The 20132-nt window shown below is 46.6% G+C and overlaps 1 protein-coding gene across 2 annotated transcripts in view; it reads left to right on the forward strand.

Annotated features, from left to right (window-relative positions):
• CLIC5 (chloride intracellular channel 5) overlaps positions 1–20132 on the forward strand; it is a 184344-nt gene that overhangs the window by 72924 nt on the left and 91288 nt on the right. The window contains exon 1 of one of the 2 annotated variants that reach the window (XM_056563923.1): positions 6184–6512. The exons of the other annotated variant lie outside the window; for it this stretch is intronic. Within the exon in view, the coding sequence (XP_056419898.1) occupies positions 6453–6512 (60 nt within the window). The 5' untranslated portion in view covers positions 6184–6452. Of the gene's footprint in view, positions 1–6183; positions 6513–20132 lie in introns of those variants that run through there. 2 annotated transcript variants of the gene reach the window in all.

The following is a 20132-nucleotide window of genomic DNA, read 5'->3' on the forward strand; positions in this document are numbered from 1 at the left end:
TTTTCCTCTGCACACTCATGGGAGTTGTAGTTTTACAACAGCTGGACAGACACAGGTTGGAGAGACATGTGTCAGTGCAGGCAGGATACCTTTTCCTCTGCACACTGATGGGAGTTGTAGTTTTGCAACAGCTGGAAAGCCACAGGTTGGAGAGACGTGTGTCAGTGCAGGCAGGACACCTTTTCCTCTTCACACTGATGGGAGTTGTAGTTTTGCAACAGCTGGACAGCCACAGGTTGGAGAGACGTGTGTCAGTGCAGGCAGGACACCTTTTCCTCTGCACACTGATGGGAGTTGTAGTTTTGCAACAGCTGGACAGCCACAGGTTGCAGAGACGTGTGTCAGTGCAGGCAGGACACCTTTTCCTCTGCACACTCATGGGAGTTGTAGTTTTACAACAGCTGGACAGACACAGGTTGGAGAGACATGTGTCAGTGCAGGCAGGATACCTTTTCCTCTGCACACTGATGGGAGTTGTAGTTTTACAACAGCTGGACAGACACAGGTTGGAGAGACATGTGTTAGTGCAGGCAGGACACCTTTTCCTCTGCACACTGATGGGAGTTGTAGTTTTGCAACAGCTGGACAGCCACAGGTTGGAGAGACGTGTGTCAGTGCAGGCAGGACACCCTTTCCTCTGCACACTGATGGGAGTTGTAGTTTTGCAACAGCTGGACAGCCACAGTTTGGAGAGACGTGTGTCAGTGCAGGCAGGACACCTTTTCCTCTGCACACTGATGGGAGTTGTAGTTTTGCAACAGCTGGACAGCCACAGGTTGGAGAGACGTGTGTCAGTGCAGGCAGGACACCTTTTCCTCTGCACACTGATGGGAGTTGTAGTTTTGCAACAGCTGGACAGCCACAGGTTGGAGGGACGTGTGTCAGTGCAGGCAGGACACCTTTTCCTCTGCACACTGATGGGAGTTGTAGTTTTGCAACAGCTGGACAGCCACAGGTTGGAGAGACATGTGTCAGTGCAGGCAGGACACCTTTTCCTCTGCACACTGATGGGAGTTGTAGTTTTGCAACAGCTGGACAGCCACAGGTTGCAGAGACGTGTGTCAGTGCAGGCAGGACACCTTTTCCTCTGCACACTGATGGGAGTTGTAGTTTTACAACAGCTGGACAGACACAGGTTGGAGAGACGTGTGTCAGTGCAGGCAGGATACCTTTTCCTCTGCACACTGATGGGAGTTGTAGTTTTACAACAGCTGGACAGACACAGGTTGGAGAGACATGTGTCATTGCAGGCAGGACACCTTTTCCTCTGCACACTGATGGGAGTTGTAGTTTTACAACAGCTGGACAGACACAGGTTGGAGAGACATGTGTCAGTGCAGGCAGGACACCTTTTCCTCTGCACACTGATGGGAGTTGTAGTTTTACAACAGCTGGACAGACACAGGTTGGAGAGACATGTGTTAGTGCAGGCAGGACACCTTTTCCTCTGCACACTGATGGGAGTTGTAGTTTTGTAACAGCTGGACAGCCACAGGTTGGAGAGACGTGTGTCAGTGCAGGCAGGACACCCTTTCCTCTGCACACTGATGGGAGTTGTAGTTTTGCAACAGCTGGACAGCCACAGTTTGGAGAGACGTGTGTCAGTGCAGGCAGGACACCTTTTCCTCTGCACACTGATGGGAGTTGTAGTTTTGCAACAGCTGGACAGCCACAGGTTGGAGAGACGTGTGTCAGTGCAGGCAGGACACCCTTTCCTCTGCACACTGATGGGAGTTGTAGTTTTGCAACAGCTGGACAGACACAGGTTGGAGAGACGTGTGTCAGTGCAGGCAGGACACCTTTTCCTCTGCACACTGATGGGTGTTGTAGTTTTGCAATGGCTGGACAGCCACAGTTTGGAGAGACGTGTGTCAGTGCAGGCAGGACACCTTTTCCTCTGCACACTGATGGGTGTTGTAGTTTTACAACAGCTGGACAGCCACAGGTTGGAGAGACATGTGTTAGTGCAGGCAGGACACCTTTTCCTCTGCACACTGATGGGTGTTGTAGTTTTGCAACAGCTGGACAGCCACAGTTTGGAGAGACGTGTGTCAGTGCAGGCAGGACACCTTTTCCTCTGCACACTGATGGGAGTTGTAGTTTTACAACAGCTGAACAGCCACAGGTTGGAGAGACGTGTGTCAGTGCAGGCAGGAGACCTTTTCCTCTGCACACTGATGGGTGTTGTAGTTTTGCAACAGCTGGACAGCCACAGGTTGGGGAGACGTGTGTCAGTGCAGTCAGGACACCTTTTCCTCTGCACACTGATGGGAGTTGTAGTTTTGCAACAGCTGGACAGCCACAGGTTGGAGAGACGTGTGTCAGTGCAGGCAGGACACCCTTTCCTCTGCACACTTATGGGAGTTGTAGTTTTGCAACAGCTGGACAGACACAGGTTGGAGAGACATGTGTCAGTGCAGGCAGGATACCTTTTCCTCTGCACACTGATGGGAGTTGTAGTTTTACAACAGCTGGACAGACACAGGTTGGAGAGACATGTGTTAGTGCAGGCAGGACACCTTTTCCTCTGCACACTGATGGGAGTTGTAGTTTTGCAACAGCTGGACAGCCACAGGTTGGAGAGACGTGTGTCAGTGCAGGCAGGACACCCTTTCCTCTGCACACTGATGGGAGTTGTAGTTTTGCAACAGCTGGACAGACACAGGTTGGAGAGACATGTGTCAGTGCAGGCAGGATACCTTTTCCTCTGCACACTGATGGGAGTTGTAGTTTTACAACAGCTGGACAGCCACAGGTTGGAGAGACGTGTGTCAGTGCAGGCAAGACCCCTTTTCCTCTGCACACTGATGGGAGTTGTAGTTTTGCAACAGCTGGACAGCCACAGGTTGGAGAGACGTGTGTCAGTGCAGGCAGGACACCTTTTCCTCTGCACACTGATGGGTGTTGTAGTTTTACAACAGCTGGACAGACACAGGTTGGAGAGACATGTGTCATTGCAGGCAGGACACCTTTTCCTCTGCACACTGATGGGAGTTGTAGTTTTACAACAGCTGGACAGACACAGGTTGGAGAGACATGTGTCAGTGCAGGCAGGACACCTTTTCCTCTGCACACTGATGGGAGTTGTAGTTTTACAACAGCTGGACAGACACAGGTTGGAGAGACGTGCGTCAGTGCACCCAGGACACCTTTTCCTCTGCACACTGATGGGAGTTGTAGTTTTGCAACAGCTGGACAGCCACAGGTTGGAGAGACGTGTGTCAGTGCAGGCAAGACACCTTTTCCTCTGCACACTGATGGGAGTTGTAGTTTTGCAACAGCTGGACAGCCACAGGTTGCATAGACGTGTGTCAGTGCAGGCAGGACACCTTTTCCTCTGCACACTGATGGGAGTTGTAGTTTTACAACAGCTGGACAGACACAGGTTGGAGAGACATGTGTCATTGCAGGCAGGACACCTTTTCCTCTGCACACTGATGGGAGTTGTAGTTTTACAACAGCTGGACAGACACAGGTTGGAGAGACATGTGTCAGTGCAGGCAGGACACCTTTTCCTCTGCACACTGATGGGAGTTGTAGTTTTACAACAGCTGGACAGACACAGGTTGGAGAGACATGTGTTAGTGCAGGCAGGACACCTTTTCCTCTGCACACTGATGGGAGTTGTAGTTTTGCAACAGCTGGACAGCCACAGGTTGGAGAGACGTGTGTCAGTGCAGGCAGGACACCTTTTCCTCTGCACACTGATGGGAGTTGTAGTTTTGCAACAGCTGGACAGCCACAGGTTGGAGAGACGTGTGTCAGTGCAGGCAGGACCCCTTTTCCTCTGCACACTGATGGGAGTTGTAGTTTTACAACAGCTGGAAAGCCACAGGTTGGAGAGACGTGTGTCAGTGCAGGCAGGACACCTTTTCCTCTTCACACTGATGGGAGTTGTAGTTTTGCAACAGCTGGACAGCCACAGGTTGGAGAGACGTGTGTCAGTGCAGGCAGGACACCTTTTCCTCTGCACACTGATGGGAGTTGTAGTTTTGCAACAGCTGGACAGCCACAGGTTGCAGAGACGTGTGTCAGTGCAGGCAGGACACCTTTTCCTCTGCACACTCATGGGAGTTGTAGTTTTACAACAGCTGGACAGACACAGGTTGGAGAGACATGTGTCAGTGCAGGCAGGATACCTTTTCCTCTGCACACTGATGGGAGTTGTAGTTTTGCAACAGCTGGACAGCCACAGGTTGCAGAGACGTGTGTCAGTGCAGGCAGGACACCTTTTCCTCTGCACACTGATGGGAGTTGTAGTTTTACAACAGCTGGACAGACACAGGTTGGAGAGACGTGTGTCAGTGCAGGCAGGATACCTTTTCCTCTGCACACTGATGGGAGTTGTAGTTTTACAACAGCTGGACAGACACAGGTTGGAGAGACTTGTGTCATTGCAGGCAGGACACCTTTTCCTCTGCACACTGATGGGAGTTGTAGTTTTACAACAGCTGGACAGACACAGGTTGGAGAGACATGTGTCAGTGCAGGCAGGACACCTTTTCCTCTGCACACTGATGGGAGTTGTAGTTTTACAACAGCTGGACAGACACAGGTTGGAGAGACATGTGTTAGTGCAGGCAGGACACCTTTTCCTCTGCACACTGATGGGAGTTGTAGTTTTGTAACAGCTGGACAGCCACAGGTTGGAGAGACGTGTGTCAGTGCAGGCAGGACACCCTTTCCTCTGCACACTGATGGGAGTTGTAGTTTTGCAACAGCTGGACAGCCACAGTTTGGAGAGACGTGTGTCAGTGCAGGCAGGACACCTTTTCCTCTGCACACTGATGGGAGTTGTAGTTTTGCAACAGCTGGACAGCCACAGGTTGGAGAGACGTGTGTCAGTGCAGGCAGGACACCCTTTCCTCTGCACACTGATGGGAGTTGTAGTTTTGCAACAGCTGGACAGACACAGGTTGGAGAGACGTGTGTCAGTGCAGGCAGGACACCTTTTCCTCTGCACACTGATGGGTGTTGTAGTTTTGCAATGGCTGGACAGCCACAGTTTGGAGAGACGTGTGTCAGTGCAGGCAGGACACCTTTTCCTCTGCACACTGATGGGTGTTGTAGTTTTACAACAGCTGGACAGCCACAGGTTGGAGAGACATGTGTCAGTGCAGGCAGGACACCTTTTCCTCTGCACACTGATGGGTGTTGTAGTTTTGCAACAGCTGGACAGCCACAGTTTGGAGAGACGTGTGTCAGTGCAGGCAGGACACCTTTTCCTCTGCACACTGATGGGAGTTGTAGTTTTACAACAGCTGGACAGCCACAGGTTGGAGAGACGTGTGTCAGTGCAGGCAGGACACCTTTTCCTCTGCACACTGATGGGTGTTGTAGTTTTGCAACAGCTGGACAGCCACAGGTTGGGGAGACGTGTGTCAGTGCAGTCAGGACACCTTTTCCTCTGCACACTGATGGGAGTTGTAGTTTTGCAACAGCTGGACAGCCACAGGTTGGAGAGACGTGTGTCAGTGCAGGCAGGACACCCTTTCCTCTGCACACTTATGGGAGTTGTAGTTTTGTAACAGCTGGACAGACACAGGTTGGAGAGACATGTGTCAGTGCAGGCAGGACACCTTTTCCTCTGCACACTGATGGGAGTTGTAGTTTTGCAACAGCTGGACAGCCACAGATTGGAGAGACATGTGTCAGTGCAGGAAGACACCCTTTCCTCTGCATACTGATGGGAGTTGTAGTTTTGCAACAGCTGGACAGCCACAGGTTGAAGAGACGTGTATCAGTGCAGGCAGGACACCTTTTCCTCTGCACACTGATGGGAGTTGTAGTTTTGCAACAGCTGGACAGCCACAGGTTGGAGAGACGTGTGTCAGTGCAGGCAGGACACCTTTTCCTCTGCACACTGATGGGAGTTGTAGTTTTGCAACAGCTGGACAGCCACAGGTTGGAGAGACGTGTGTCAGTGCAGGCAGGACACCTTTTCCTCTGCACACTGATGGGAGTTGTAGTTTTGCAACAGCTGGACAGCCACAGGTTGGAGAGACGTGTGTCAGTGCAGGCAGGACACCTTTTCCTCTGCACACTGATGGGAGGAGGGGCTGTCTGGCTCAGGGACATGCTATAGGTGTATCCCCGAGCCTGTAACCACTCCCCTGCTCTTTCGCTCTGGGCTATTTTGGTCTGTCAGTGTGAACAGATCACTGACACATGAGGATACAGTATCCAGCTGGGGTGGGGGGGACTTGTCGCTCTCTTTTACAAGTGAAGCAGAGTCGGATCATGACCGCTCTCCTGCAAAACTCTCAGGTCCCCTGCTGATCCCCCAAACCAGAGGATGCCCCCTATGCCGCCGTATTAAGAAGATCATTTATTGCCTCTAGTGATTTTACCATTATTTATTTTATTATTATTTTTTTTATTATTAATATAATATATTTTTTTTATATTTTGCAACAATAAAAAAACACACACAAAAAATTCATTTTACCAAAATGTCCAATAGCACTCCGAATGGAGAAGAGAAGGACCCGGAAATCGAACTGTTTGTAAAGGTGAGTGCCTTCTTCTCCGTAGGGGTTTTTTGGCTGGATCTTTTGGTTGACACACTGGGAAAATATACAAGAATTTCCGCCGGTCCCTTATTTTTGTGGACTAAGCAGTTTTTATTGTTGTTGTTGTGCTCAGTTGTGATGTCCCTTAATTGTTGTTGTTGTTGTGCTCAGTTGTGATGTCCTTTTATTGTTGTTGTTGTTGTTGTTGTGCTCAGTTGTGATGTCCTTTTATTGTTGTTGTTGTTGTTGTTGTTGTGCTCAGTTGTGATGTCCTTTTATTTTGTGTGGAGTTTGGTTTGTTTTTCGGCTCATTAGGATTTGAATTGAGAGATAGATGTGACAGGTCTTGGCAATGTAAGATGGGGGGCAACTTTTGCTTCCTGCGCAGGTAGTCTGCATGTGCAATATTTGCTTTTCTGTACAGCTTGTCATTTAGTGTATTGTATTTTGTTGATTCTACACTTGGATAGTTGGATATTTATGACTGATTTCTGTAACTTTTATAATGTAATGCAATTTAGAGCAAACTGTATAATAATAATAATAATAATAATAGTAATAATAATAATAATACACCTTAGCTGCTGCAGAACCTCATAATACCCACCTCTGATGCTGCAGAACCTCACAACAGAAACTTAGCTGCTGCATAACATTATAATACACACCTCAGCTGCTGCATAACATTATAATACACACCTCAGCTGCTGCATAACATTATAATACACACCTCAGCTGCTGCATAACATTATAGGACACGCCACCACTGCAGCTGCAGAACTTCATAATAAACGCCTCAACTGCTGCAGAACCTCATAATACTCATATCAACTGCTGTAGAACACCATAATACACACCTATACTGCTACAGAGCCGCACCTCAGTTGCTGCAGAACCTCACAATACACACCACAGCAGCTGCAGAACTTCTTAATACACCTCAGCTGCTGTAGGACATTATTATACACACCTGAGCTTTTTTTTAACGACATCATAATACACACCTCAGCTGCTGCAAAACATCATATTACACACTTTAGCTGTTGCCGAACTTCATAATACACATCTCGAATACTGCAGAACATAATACAACGCACGTCAGCAGCTGCAGAACCTCATAATACAAAACTCAGCAGCTGCAGAACATCATGATACAAACCTAAGCTGCTACAGATAATTATAATAGACACCTCATCTGCTGCAGAACCTCATAACACAAACCTCATCTGCTGCAGAACCTCATAATACACACCTCAGCAGCTTCAGAACACTATAATACAATCCTCAGCTACAGAACATCACGGATATAATAATTTGAATGTAATAATAATACAAAATATAATAATAATAATAATAATAAAAATAATAATAATAATATATTAATTCCTTTAATCTGCCACCAATGGGATTTAACAGGTGCTGGATATCAAATATTCTACATTAAATAAAAAAAATAATAATAATAATAATAATAATATATATAGAGAGAGAGAGAGAGAGAGAGAGAGAGAGAGAGATTACAAATGGACACTATAAATACAGAATACAAACCAGTGGATTATAAACATTTTTTGATTACTAGATTGGTTCTTTAGTGAGTCTTCTCCATCTGATCTTGTGAAAATTAAAGTGGTATTCCAGGAAAAAAAAACTTTTCTATATATATATATATATATATAATCAACTGGCTCCAGAAAGTTAAACAGATTTGCTAATTAGTTCTATTAAAAAAAATAATCTTAATCCTTCCAATAATTATCAGCTGCTGAAGTTGAGTTGTTCTTTTCTGTCTGGCAACAGTGCTCTCTGCTGACATCTCTGCTTGTCTCGGGAACTGCACAGAGTAGAAGAGGTTTGCTATGGGGATTTGCTTCTACTCTGGACAGTTCCCGAGACACGTGTCATCAGAGAGCACTTAGACCGAAAAGAACAACTCAACTTCAGCAGCTCATAAGTACTGAAAGGATTAAGATTTTTTAATAGAAGTAATTTACAAATCTGTTTAATTTTCTGGAGCCAGTTGATATATATATAAAAAAGTTTTTTTCCTGGATAACCCCTTTAAGTACAAATGCTGGATTATTGGATGATGGATTATAGGAATTCTCACGAAAAAAAATACCTAGAATTAATTTAGAAACTGATGTAAAACAATATAAAGTCCAATGTGAGCAGGAGGAACAAAGTAGTACTACAATGTATTCCTGCGGAAAAAGAATCAGTATAACTTGTCATTACTTCTCATTCTGACCTTTGGAGTCCAGTGGGCGGGGCTACTCAGTAACTGACAGTTATTTCTGTGGCACCACCCACTGGACTCCTAAACCCGAAATGAGCAGAGATTTTAATCAGTAAATCACGAGTTCTGCTGAATCTTTTCATACAAAATTATATCTCATCCTGCTCAGCATCTCATATTCTATAACAGTGGTCTCCGAACTGTGTCACTTACGATGTTGCAGAACTACAACTTTCAGCATGCCCATCCTGCAATGCATGAAGTGTCCAGTACATGGCTGACTGCACAAGCGAATAAACTGAGCAGTGACTAAAGCTGGGAAAGGAGGAGTTTGTGGACGTGCTCATAGCCATCTTGGATTTTTTAAGTTCCAGAGTGGTCTCCAAACTGTGGCCTTCTAGATATTGCAAAACTATAACTCCCAGCATGCCCGGACAGCCAACGGCTGTCCGGGCATGCTAGGAGTTGTAGTTTTGCAATATTTAGAAGGCCGCAGTTTTGAGACCACTGTCTTAGACCACAAGATACTTTACTATTAACCTCTTCACTGTCCTAAGCCACAAGGGACATTATAATTACATCCTGCAATACATGAAGTGTCCAGTAGATGGCTGACTGCGCAAGTGAATAAACTGAGCAGTGACTAAAGCTGTGGAAGGAGGAGTTTACTCATAGCCATCTTTGATTTTTTAAAGGGGTACTCCGGTGGAAAACATTCTTTTTTTTTTTTTTTAAATCAACTGGTGCCAGAAAGTTAAACAGATTAGTAATTTACTTCTATTAAAAAAATCTTTACCCTTCCAGTACTTTTAAGCAGCTGTATGCTACAGAGGAAATTCTTTTCTTTTTAGAATTTCTTTTTTGCCTTGTCCACAGTGCTCTCTGCTGACACCTGATGCCCGAATCAGGAACTGTCCAGAGCAGGAGAAAATCCCCCGTAGAAAACCTATGCTGCTCTGGACAGTTCCTGATATGGACAGAGGTGTCAGCAGAGAGCACTGTGGACAAGACATAAAAGAAATTCAAAAAGAAAAGAACTTCCTCTGTAGCATACGGCTGCTTAACAGTACTGGAAAAGGGTAAAGATTTTTTTTAATAGAAGTCATTTACAAATCTGTTTAACTTTCTGGCACCAGTTGATAAAAAAAAAAAAAAAAAAAAATGTTTTCCACCGGAGTACCCCTTTAAGTTCCAGTGGCTGAAGTTTGCTAGAGTGATCTCCAAACTGCTGTCCAGGCATGTTGGGATTTGTAGCTTTGTAACATCTGGAGGGCCACAATTTAGAGACCATTCTAGCACAGCTTGGAAACCACACAGGAACTGAAAAATCCAAGATGGCTACAAGCACATGTCCACAAACTCATCCTTCATCACTGCTCTATAGACATAATTGCTGTATCATGCTTTCTGAATTGCGCAAGCTAATAAAAGTGGGTGTGGTCAGGTAGCGACCTGCGGGATGCCCCATCCGTGAACTGGCAGTCACCAGCAAGTCAACCAAGGTCCATTTCTGGTTGCCCACGAAGCAACATGTTGGTTGTCTCTTGCCTTGATGTCACTCTGAGATTTTGGTGGAGCGGTTGTATACTCATCAGTTGTATCTCCTCCACCATGACAGTACTGATAGAGTCATCAGAATAGTATACAGGCCAGTAGGGAACAATAGGGATCCAAGCAGGGGTGCACCATGTGGTCTGACCCCTCCTGTCAATATGTCTCTATTCTCGGCCATTATAAGGGCAGCAATGAAATCACTTGGATGTGACATATACGATCATGTTACAACTATGTGATCCCGGCCAGACGCAGGTCAAGTCGCTCGAGTTGCGTCATGTGACTTATGCGTCGTCACTCATGTCGCCACGGTTTTTCTTGCTCCAGTCACGGTTGCCTTAGGCACCCCCTATCACCTCCATCGGTGTCCAGTTGCAAAGTCTTACATATACCACTTACATATACAATTTCTGTGCATGTTGGTCACATGAAAGGTCGTAGGTTATGTTGTTGGCTATATAGATATATTTATATATAGAGGTTTCGAAGGTGAGGGATAACTTAAAGGGGTACTCTGGAGGAGAAAAAAAATGTTTTCACGTTAACTGGTGACAGAAAGTTATATGTTTTGTAAATTACTTCTATATAAAAATCAGGCAGGGCTGGTGCAAGGATTTTTGCCACCCGCCCATTGGCTCCGCCCCTCTGTAACACACCTCCTCCTCATGTAATCACCCTACTACTGCGGTGACACACTGTAACAAACCTCCTCCTCATGTAATCACCTTACTACTGGGGTGACACACTGTAACAAACCTCCTCCTCATGTAATCACCTTACTACTGGGGTGACACACTGCAACAAACCCCCTCCTCATGTAATATCCTTACTACTAGGGCAACACACTGTAACAAACCTCCTCCTCATGTAATCTCCTTACTACTAGGGCAACACACTGTAACAAACCTCCTCCTCATGTAATCTCCTTACTACTGGGGTGACACACTGTAACAAACCTCCTCCTCATGTAATCTCCTTACTATTGGGGTGACACACTGTAACAAACCTCCTCCTCATGTAATCTCTTTACTACTGGGGTGACACACTGTAACAAACCTCCTCCTCGTGTAATCTCCTTACTATTGGGGTGACACACTGTAACACACCTCCTCCTCCTGTAATCTCCTTACTACTAGGGCAACACACTGTAACAAACCCCCTCCTCATGTAATCTCCTTACTACTAGGGCAACACACTGTAACAAACCTCCTCCTCATGTAATCTCCTTACTACTGGGGTGACACACTGTAACAAACCTCCTCCTCATGTAATCACCCTACTACTGGGGTGACACACTGTAACAAACCTCCTCCTCATGTAATCACCCTACTATTGGGGTGACACACTGTAACACACCTCCTCCTCCTGTAATCTCCTTACTACTAGGGCAACACACTGTAACAAACCTCCTCCTCATGTAATCTCCTTACTATTGGGGTGACACACTGTAACAAACCTCCTCCTTATGTAATCTCCTTACTACTGGGATGACAAACTGTAACAAACCTCCTCCTCATGTAATCTCCTTACTACTGGGGTGACACACTGTAACAAACCTCCTCCTCATGTAATCTCCTTACTATTGGGGTGACACACTGTAACAAACCTCCTCCTCATGTAATCTCCTTACTACTGGGGTGACAAACTGTAACAAACCTCCTCCTCATGTAATCTCCTTACTATTGGGGTGACACACTGTAACAAACCTCCTCCTTATGTAATCTCCTTACTACTGGGGTGACACACTGTAACAAACCTCCTCCTCATGTAATCTCCTTACTATTGGGGTGACACACTGTAACAAACCTCCTCCTCATGTAATCTCCTTACTACTGGGGTGACACACTGTAACAAACCTCCTCCTCATGTAATCTCCTTACTATTGGGGTGACACACTGTAACACACTTCCTCCTCCTGTAATCTCCTTACTACTAGGGCAACACACTGTAACAAACCCCCTCCTCATGTAATCACCTTACTACTGGGGTGACACACTGTAACAAACCTCCTCCTCATGTAATCACCTTACTACTGGGGTGACACATTGTAACAATCCTCCTCCTCATGTAATCTCCTTACTACTGGGGTGACACACTGTAACAAACCTCCTCCTCATGTAATCTCCTTACTGCTGGGGTGACACACTGTAACAAACCCCCTCCTCATGTAATCTCCTTACTACTAGGGAAAAACACAGTAACAAATCTCCTCCTCATGTAATCTCCTTACTATTGGGGTGACACACTGTAACAAACCTTCTCCTCTTGTAATCACCTTACTACTGGGGTGACACACTGTAACAAACCTCCTCCTCATGTAATCTCCTTACTACTGGGGTAACACACTGTAACAAACCTCCTCCTCATGTAATCACCTTACTACTGGGGTGACACACTGTAATAAACCTCCTCCTCATGTAATCTCCTTACTACTGGGGTGACACACTGTAACAAACCTCCTCCTCATGTAATGTCCTTACTACTGGGGTGACACTCTGTAACAAACCCCCTCCTCATGTAATCTTCTTACTACTGGGGTAATACTCTGTAACAAACCCCCTCCTCATGTAATCTTCTTACTACTGGGGTGACACACTGTAACAAACCTCCTCCTCATGTAATCACCTTACTACTGGGGTGACACACTGTAATAAACCTCCTCCTCATGTAATCTCCTTACTACTGGGGTGACACACTGTAACAAACCCCCTCCTCATCTAATCACCTTACAACTGGGGTGACACACTGTAACAAATCCCCTCCCCATGTAATCTCCTTACTACTGGGGTGACACACTGTAACAAACCTCCTCCTCATGTAATCATCTTACTACTGGGGTGACACACTGTAATAAACCTCCTCCTCATGTAATCTCCTTACTATTGGGGTGACACACTGTAACAAACCCCCTCCTCATGTGACGGTGGTTGTGGCTGGACGGGTGCTTCAGATGCTGGCTGATTACTAACTTCCTTGCAGCGGGCAGAGCAGCGCCCCCATCAAGAGGGCGCTCTAAGCGGCTGCCTATTTTGCCTATAGGCAGAACCGATCCTGGAAGCAGGAGTAAATCACCATAGCAAACTCTTCCACGGACACAGGTGGCAGCACCTTTAAGGGGACATTGATAGTACTGCTGTATTATTGTATGTAGCAGAGGGACCTTTTGGGGCCCCCTCCAGCTCCAGGGACTACGTGTTATTGGTGTTGTCCCCCTATTTCTCCCCACCTGACTCTGCACCCTGAAAGGCTGATGTCACGTGAACCACACAGTCTCAAAAAGTAAGTCTATGGGACCACCTCAGTGGAAGCTGAGGGAGAAGCGCTCAGCTGTGCGCTTCTCTCCCTGCTAGTTCCGAACACTCAGACCCCAACCAATCTAAGCGTTTTTTAAAGCGACAGGCACGTTATCCAGTACACAACTTATCCCTATCTATGGGATAGGGCAATGTTTCCCAACCAGTATGCCTCCAGCTGTTGCAAAACTACAACTTCCAGCATGCCCGGACAGCCAACGGCTGTCCGGGCATGCTGGGAGTTGTAGCTTTGCAACAGCTGGAGTCACACTGGTTGGGAAACACTGGGATAGGGGATAACTGGGGTCTCAGGAATGGAGCAGAAGACGTCAAGCGCTCCATGCACTGTCTATCCAGAAATACCCAAAATATTGTGTTCTGGAACTTTTTAATACACTTTTTGATCAGGTTAAAATCTCTGCTTGCTGTCACCAAATGAGACGTTTTTTTTTGTTTAGATCAGTGGTCTTCAAACTGTGGCCCTCCAGATGTTGCAAAACTACAATTCCCAGCATGCCCGTCCGGGCATGCTGGGAGTTGTAGTTTTGCAACATCTGGAGGGGCGCAGTTTGAAGACCGCTGGTTTAGATCATTACAAGGCTGAAAACCCTGTACGAATGGCATTTTGCCGGCACAGCTGTAGGGTTCGGTACAGGGGAAACCTTTGATACACTGTGACGAATCAGTGAAGAATTTCAGAATAGTTTTATTTTCACCTATAATTCAAGTTCAGTCGCAAATGGGGCTACGCAAGTCACATGACTTTTCTCCCTCGAGGCCGCAGAATGACCCCCCTCTTGTATTACAATACAGAACAATACGGTAAAAACACATGTGACCGACTCGGCATTGACAGCTCCTATCAGCACAAATCCGGGGGGGAAAATCTGCCAAAATATTTTATCCATAAATCCATTTTCCCGGACACTTTCCCTTTCCTTGTTTTTTAGTTTTTTTTTATTACAACAATTTGCTGAAAATGGAAAATCATTCTGTTTTGCTCACGATTCTTAAAGGGGTACTCTGGTGGAAAACAAATTTTTTTTTTTTTAATCAATGTGCCAAAAAGTTAAACAGATTTGTAAATGTCTTCTATTTAAAAATCTTAATTCTTCCAGTACTTATCAGCTGCTGTATACTACAGAGGAAGTTGTGGATTTCTTTTCTGTCTGACCACAGTGCTCTCTGCTGCCACCTCTGTCCATGTCAGGAACTGTCCAGAGGAGGAGCAAATCCCCATTGCAAACCTATCCTGCTCTGGACAGTTCCTGACATGGACAGAGGTGTCAGCAGAGAGCACTGTGGTCAGACAGAAAGGAAATTCAAAAAGAAAAGAACTTCCTCTGGAGCATACAGCAGCTGATAAGTACTGGAAGGAATAAGATTTTTAAATAGAAGTCATTTACAAATCAGTTTAACGTTTTGGCTCCAGTTGACTTAAAAAAAAAAAAAATAATTCTAACGGAGTACCCCTTTAAAGGCAAAGTGTGTCACCGAGCAGTGTATGTATAAGGCCTTTAAGTTTTATTGCTATCATGAAGAGTCATTGGGGAGTGATGTCATCATAGCTTTTCCTTCATAATTATGTAATGGCACCATGTATCCTGTGATTTCCCCTTAAAGGGGTACTCCATCTTTTAAAAAAAACTATGTATCCACTATCCACAGTATAGGGTTTGAGTGTCTGATCGCGGGGTTCCTACTGCTGGGACCCCCAAGATCTCCAGAATGGTGCCTGACTCTCTTGAAGAAGTAGTCTTGGGGCCTCCTCTGCCAATCACCTTCTGAGAGGGGGGAATGGGGGGAGTGGATTGATTAGCAGGAAGGGTTGGTTCCCATTCTGGAGATCACGGGATTCCGAATGATCAGACACTTATCCTCTATCCTGTAGATAGTGGATAAGTATTTTAAAGCTGACGTACCTCTTTAAAGGGGTACTCCGCAGCTCAGCGTTTGGAACAAACTTCTTCGAATGCTGGAGCCGCCGGCGGGAGCTTGTGACGTCATAGCCCCACTCCCTCACGACGTCTCACCCCACCCCCTCAATGCAAGTCTATGGGAGGGGGCGTGACGGCAGTATAGTTCCCCCGCATTAGGTTGTAGTTCCCCCACATTAGGTGCAGTACAGTTCCCCCACATTAGGTGCAGTACAGTTCCCCCACATTAGGTGCAGTACAGTTCCCCCACAATAGGTGCAGTACAGTTCTACCACATTAGGTGCAGTATAGTTCCCCCAAATTAGGTGCAGTATAGTTCCCCCACATTAGGTGCAGTATAGTTCCCCCACATTAGGTGCAGTATAGCTCTCCATATTAGGTGCAGTATAGCTCCCCCACATTAGGTGCAGTATAGTTCCCCCACATTAGGTGCAGTATAGTTCCACCACATTAGGTGCAGTATAGCTCCCCCACATTAGGTGCAGTATAGTTCCCCCACATTAGGTGCAGTATAGTTCCCCCACATTAGGTGCAGTATAGTTCCCCCACATTAGGTGCAGTATAGTTCCCCCACATTAGGTGCAGTACAGTTCCCCCACATTAGGTGCAGTACAGTTCCCCACATTAGGTGCAGTACAGTTCTACCACATTAGGTGCAGTACAGTTCTACCACATTAGGTGCAGTATATTTCCCCCACATTGGGTGCAGTATATTTTCCCCACATTAGGTGCAGTATAGTTCCCCTACATTAGGTGCAGTATAGTTCCCCCACATTAGGTGCAGTATAGCTCTCCACATTAGGTGCAGTATAGTTCCCCCACATTAGGTGCAGTATAGTTCCACCACATTAGGTGCAGTACAGTTCCCCCACATTAGGTGCAGTATAGTTCCCCCACATTAGGTGCAGTATAGTCCCCCATATTAGGTGCAGTATAGTTCCCCCACATTAGGTGCAGTATAGTTCCCCCACATTAGGTGCAGTATAGTCCCCCACATTAGGTGCAGTATAGTTCCCCCACATTAGGTGCAGTATAGTTCCCCCACATTAGGTGCAGTATAGTCCCCCACATTAGGTGCAGTATAGTTCCCCCACATTAGGTGCAGTATAGTTCCCCCACATTAGGTGCAGTATAGTTCCCCCACATTAGGTGCAGTATAGTTCCCCCACATTAGGTGAAGTATAGTCCCCCACATTAGGTGCAGTATAGTTCCCCACATTAGGTGCAATATAGTTCCCCCACATTAGGTGCAGTATAGTTCCCCACATTAGGTGCAGTATAGTCCCCCACATTAGGTGCAGTATAGCTCCCCCACATTAGGTGCAGTATAGTTCCCCCACATTAGGTGCAGTATAGTTCCCCCACATTAGGTGCAGTATAGTTCCCCCACATTAGGTGCAGTATAGTTCCCCCACATTAGGTGCAGTACAGTTCCCCACATTAGGTGCAGTACAGTTTCCCACATTAGGTGCAGTATAATTCTCCCACATTAGGTGCAGTACAGTTCTACCACATTAGGTGCAGTACAGTTCTACCACATTAGGTGCAGTATATTTCCCCCACATTGGGTGCAGTATAGTTCCCCCACTTTAGGTGCTGTATAGTTCCCCCACATTAGGTGCAGTATAGCTCTCCACATTAGGTGCAGTATAGTTCCCCCACATTAGGTGCAGTATAGTTCCACCACATTAGGTGCAGTACAGTTCCCCCACATTAGGTGCAGTATAGTTCCCCCACATTAGGTGCAGTATAGTCCCCCACATTAGGTGCAGTATAGTTCCCCCACATTAGGTGCAGTATAGTTCCCCCACATTAGGTGCAGTATAGTCCCCCACATTAGTTGCAGTATAGTTCCCCCACATTAGGTGCAGTATAGTTCCCCCACATTAGGTGCAGTATAGTCCCCCACATTAGGTGCAGTATAGTTCCCCCACATTAGGTGCAGTATAGTTCCCCCACATTAGTTGCAGTATAGTTCCCCCACATTAGGTGCAGTATAGTTCCTCCACATTAGGTGCAGTATAGTCCCCCACATTAGGTGCAGTATAGTTCCCCACATTAGGTGCAGTATAGTTCCCCCACATTAGGTGCAGTATAGTTCCCCACATTAGGTGCAGTATAGTCCCCCACATTAGGTGCAGTATAGTTCCCCCACATTAGGTGCAGTATAGTTCCCCCACATTAGGTGCAGTATAGTCCCCCACATTAGGTGCAGTATAGTCCCCCACATTAGGTGCAGTATAGTCCCCCACATTAGGTGCAGTATAGTCCCCCACATTAGGTGCAGTATAGTTCCCCCACATTAGGTGCAGTATAGTTCCCCCACATTAGGTGCAGTATAGTTCCCCCACAGACATGTACAGATATGTCTGTGTACTGTCCCACTTCAATGTTCCGTCCACCGGTCCTCTGGTCCGCGGTCACGATCTACTGCTAGGTTCCGGGACTGGAGGAGCAGTGGTCGGAGCACCAAAGATGACGTGCTGGTGAATTATCATGCCCACGTCCTCCTCCTTGATGCTCTGCTCTTCTCCTATGGGTGCACGAACGGGACATCAGTGACGTCCCTGCGTGCGCTACCTCCCGGCGGCCCGTGCGTTTTTAAAGTTAACGCTGGGTCGGCGCCACAGAAAGGTAACCGGGACATCCTTGTGTCCTGAAAAGATCTTTCGGGACCCAGGGATGTCCCAAATGTGACGGGGGCCCCCTGCGGGCTGCTCACTGGCGGATCCCCCCCGGGCTTGATTAGGGTGCGCACGCCTATGTTGGGGAGTCTTTTGGGCCCTCTCAGGCTATAGTCCCAGGTGTGACCGCAACCCTCTATAGCAGTTTTTTTTGCAACCAGATGCCTCCAGCTGTTGCAAAACTACAACTCCCAGCATGCTGGGAGTTGTAGTTTTGCAACAGCTGGAGGCACCCTGGTTGGGAAACACTGCCTCATAGTCATACACTTGGCCCGTACACTAGACATAGACTTGTATCCTCTCTATGCCGGTTTATAATATCCTGTGATCCTTTCAGATAGAGTTAATTGATTACAGTCCGGTACCTTGCGCCCAGCGTCTGAACCAACAACAGGAAATATCTCTGTACTATACGCAGGTGCAGATGTCTCCGGACAGATAGGAGAACGCGCCCAAAAGTCACCAGAATTGCAGTCAAATCTCTGTATTTGCATCTAGTATGGAGAAATCCTATTGGCAATGGGAGGTGCAGAGATTACAGTGGAGCACTCACTCCTGTCCTGGTGGCCGGGGGTCTTCTATAACATTGGCCCCCAACCCAGGAGCTCCAGCTGTTGCAAAACTACAACTCCCAGAATGCCCCATTTGGGCATGCTGGGAGTTGTAGTTTTGCACCGTCTGGAGGTCCACAGTTTGGAGACCACTGGTCTAGTTGGAAATTATAAACAGCGCCATTCATGTCGATAGGCAATATGGTATTGCATCTTTAGTCACATTAAAGGGGTAGACCAGTGAAAAACATTTTTTTTAATCAACTGGTGCCAGAAAGTTAAACAGATTTGTAAATAATTTCTATATAAAAAAAAAAAAAAAAAAACGTAACCCTTCCAGTACTTATCAGCTGCTGTATGCTCCACGGGAGGTTCTTTGATTTTTGAATTTATTTTCTGTCTGACCACAGTGCTCTCTGCTGACACCTCTGTCCATGTCAGGAACTCTCCAGAATTGGAGCAATTCCCCATAGCAAACCTCTCCTGCTCTGGACAGTTCCTGAAACGGACAGAGATGTCAGCAGAGGGCACTGTGGTCAGACAGAAAGAACTACACAACTTCCTCTGGAGCATACAGCAACTGATAAGTACTGGAAGGATTAAGATTTATAGAAGTCATTTACAAATCTTCTTAACTTTCTGGCACGAGATTATTTAAAAATAAAGTTGGAGCATTCATTTAAAGGGATTCCCATAGCAAATATCGAAATAGAACAAGGGCTGTTTGGGCATGCTGGGAGTTGTAGTTTTGCAACATCTGGAGGTTCACAGTTTGGAAACCACTGACGTGGACTATAATGTATAGTTCTGCATTGTGCAGCCTACTTTACCTAGTTCTTCTCCCCCTGTAATGTAAAATCCCTAATTGTCCCATGACTATGTTATGTATATATATATATATATATATATATATATATATATATATATATATATACAGTGACCCCCTGACCTACGATGGCCCCGACATTCGATCATTTCAACATACGATGGTCTCCCAGAGGCCATCACATGTTGAAGGCAGCATCGACATACAATGCTTTTGTATGTCGGGGCCATCGCATAAACGGCTACCCGGTAGCACAGACGGCTTCAGCTGCCACCGGATAGCCGTTTACGGTGCCCCGTGTGGTCCGGTGATGGTCACTTACCTGTCCTCGGGGCTCCGGCGCGTCCTCTTCAGGATCCCCTGCATCGTCGGCGCTCTCCATCGTCGTCATCACGTCGCTGTGCACGCCGTCCCGTCATCCAATAGGAGCGCCGTGCATAGCGACGTGATGGCGATGACGGAGAGCGAGGATGCCGGGGAAGCAGAGGCCTTGCCGGAGCGTCGGGGACACCCCGGGGACGCGGCGACAGTGATGG

This window comes from Hyla sarda, chromosome 3 (genome assembly GCF_029499605.1).
Source record: "Hyla sarda isolate aHylSar1 chromosome 3, aHylSar1.hap1, whole genome shotgun sequence".
Classification (NCBI taxonomy): Eukaryota; Metazoa; Chordata; class Amphibia; order Anura; family Hylidae; genus Hyla; species Hyla sarda.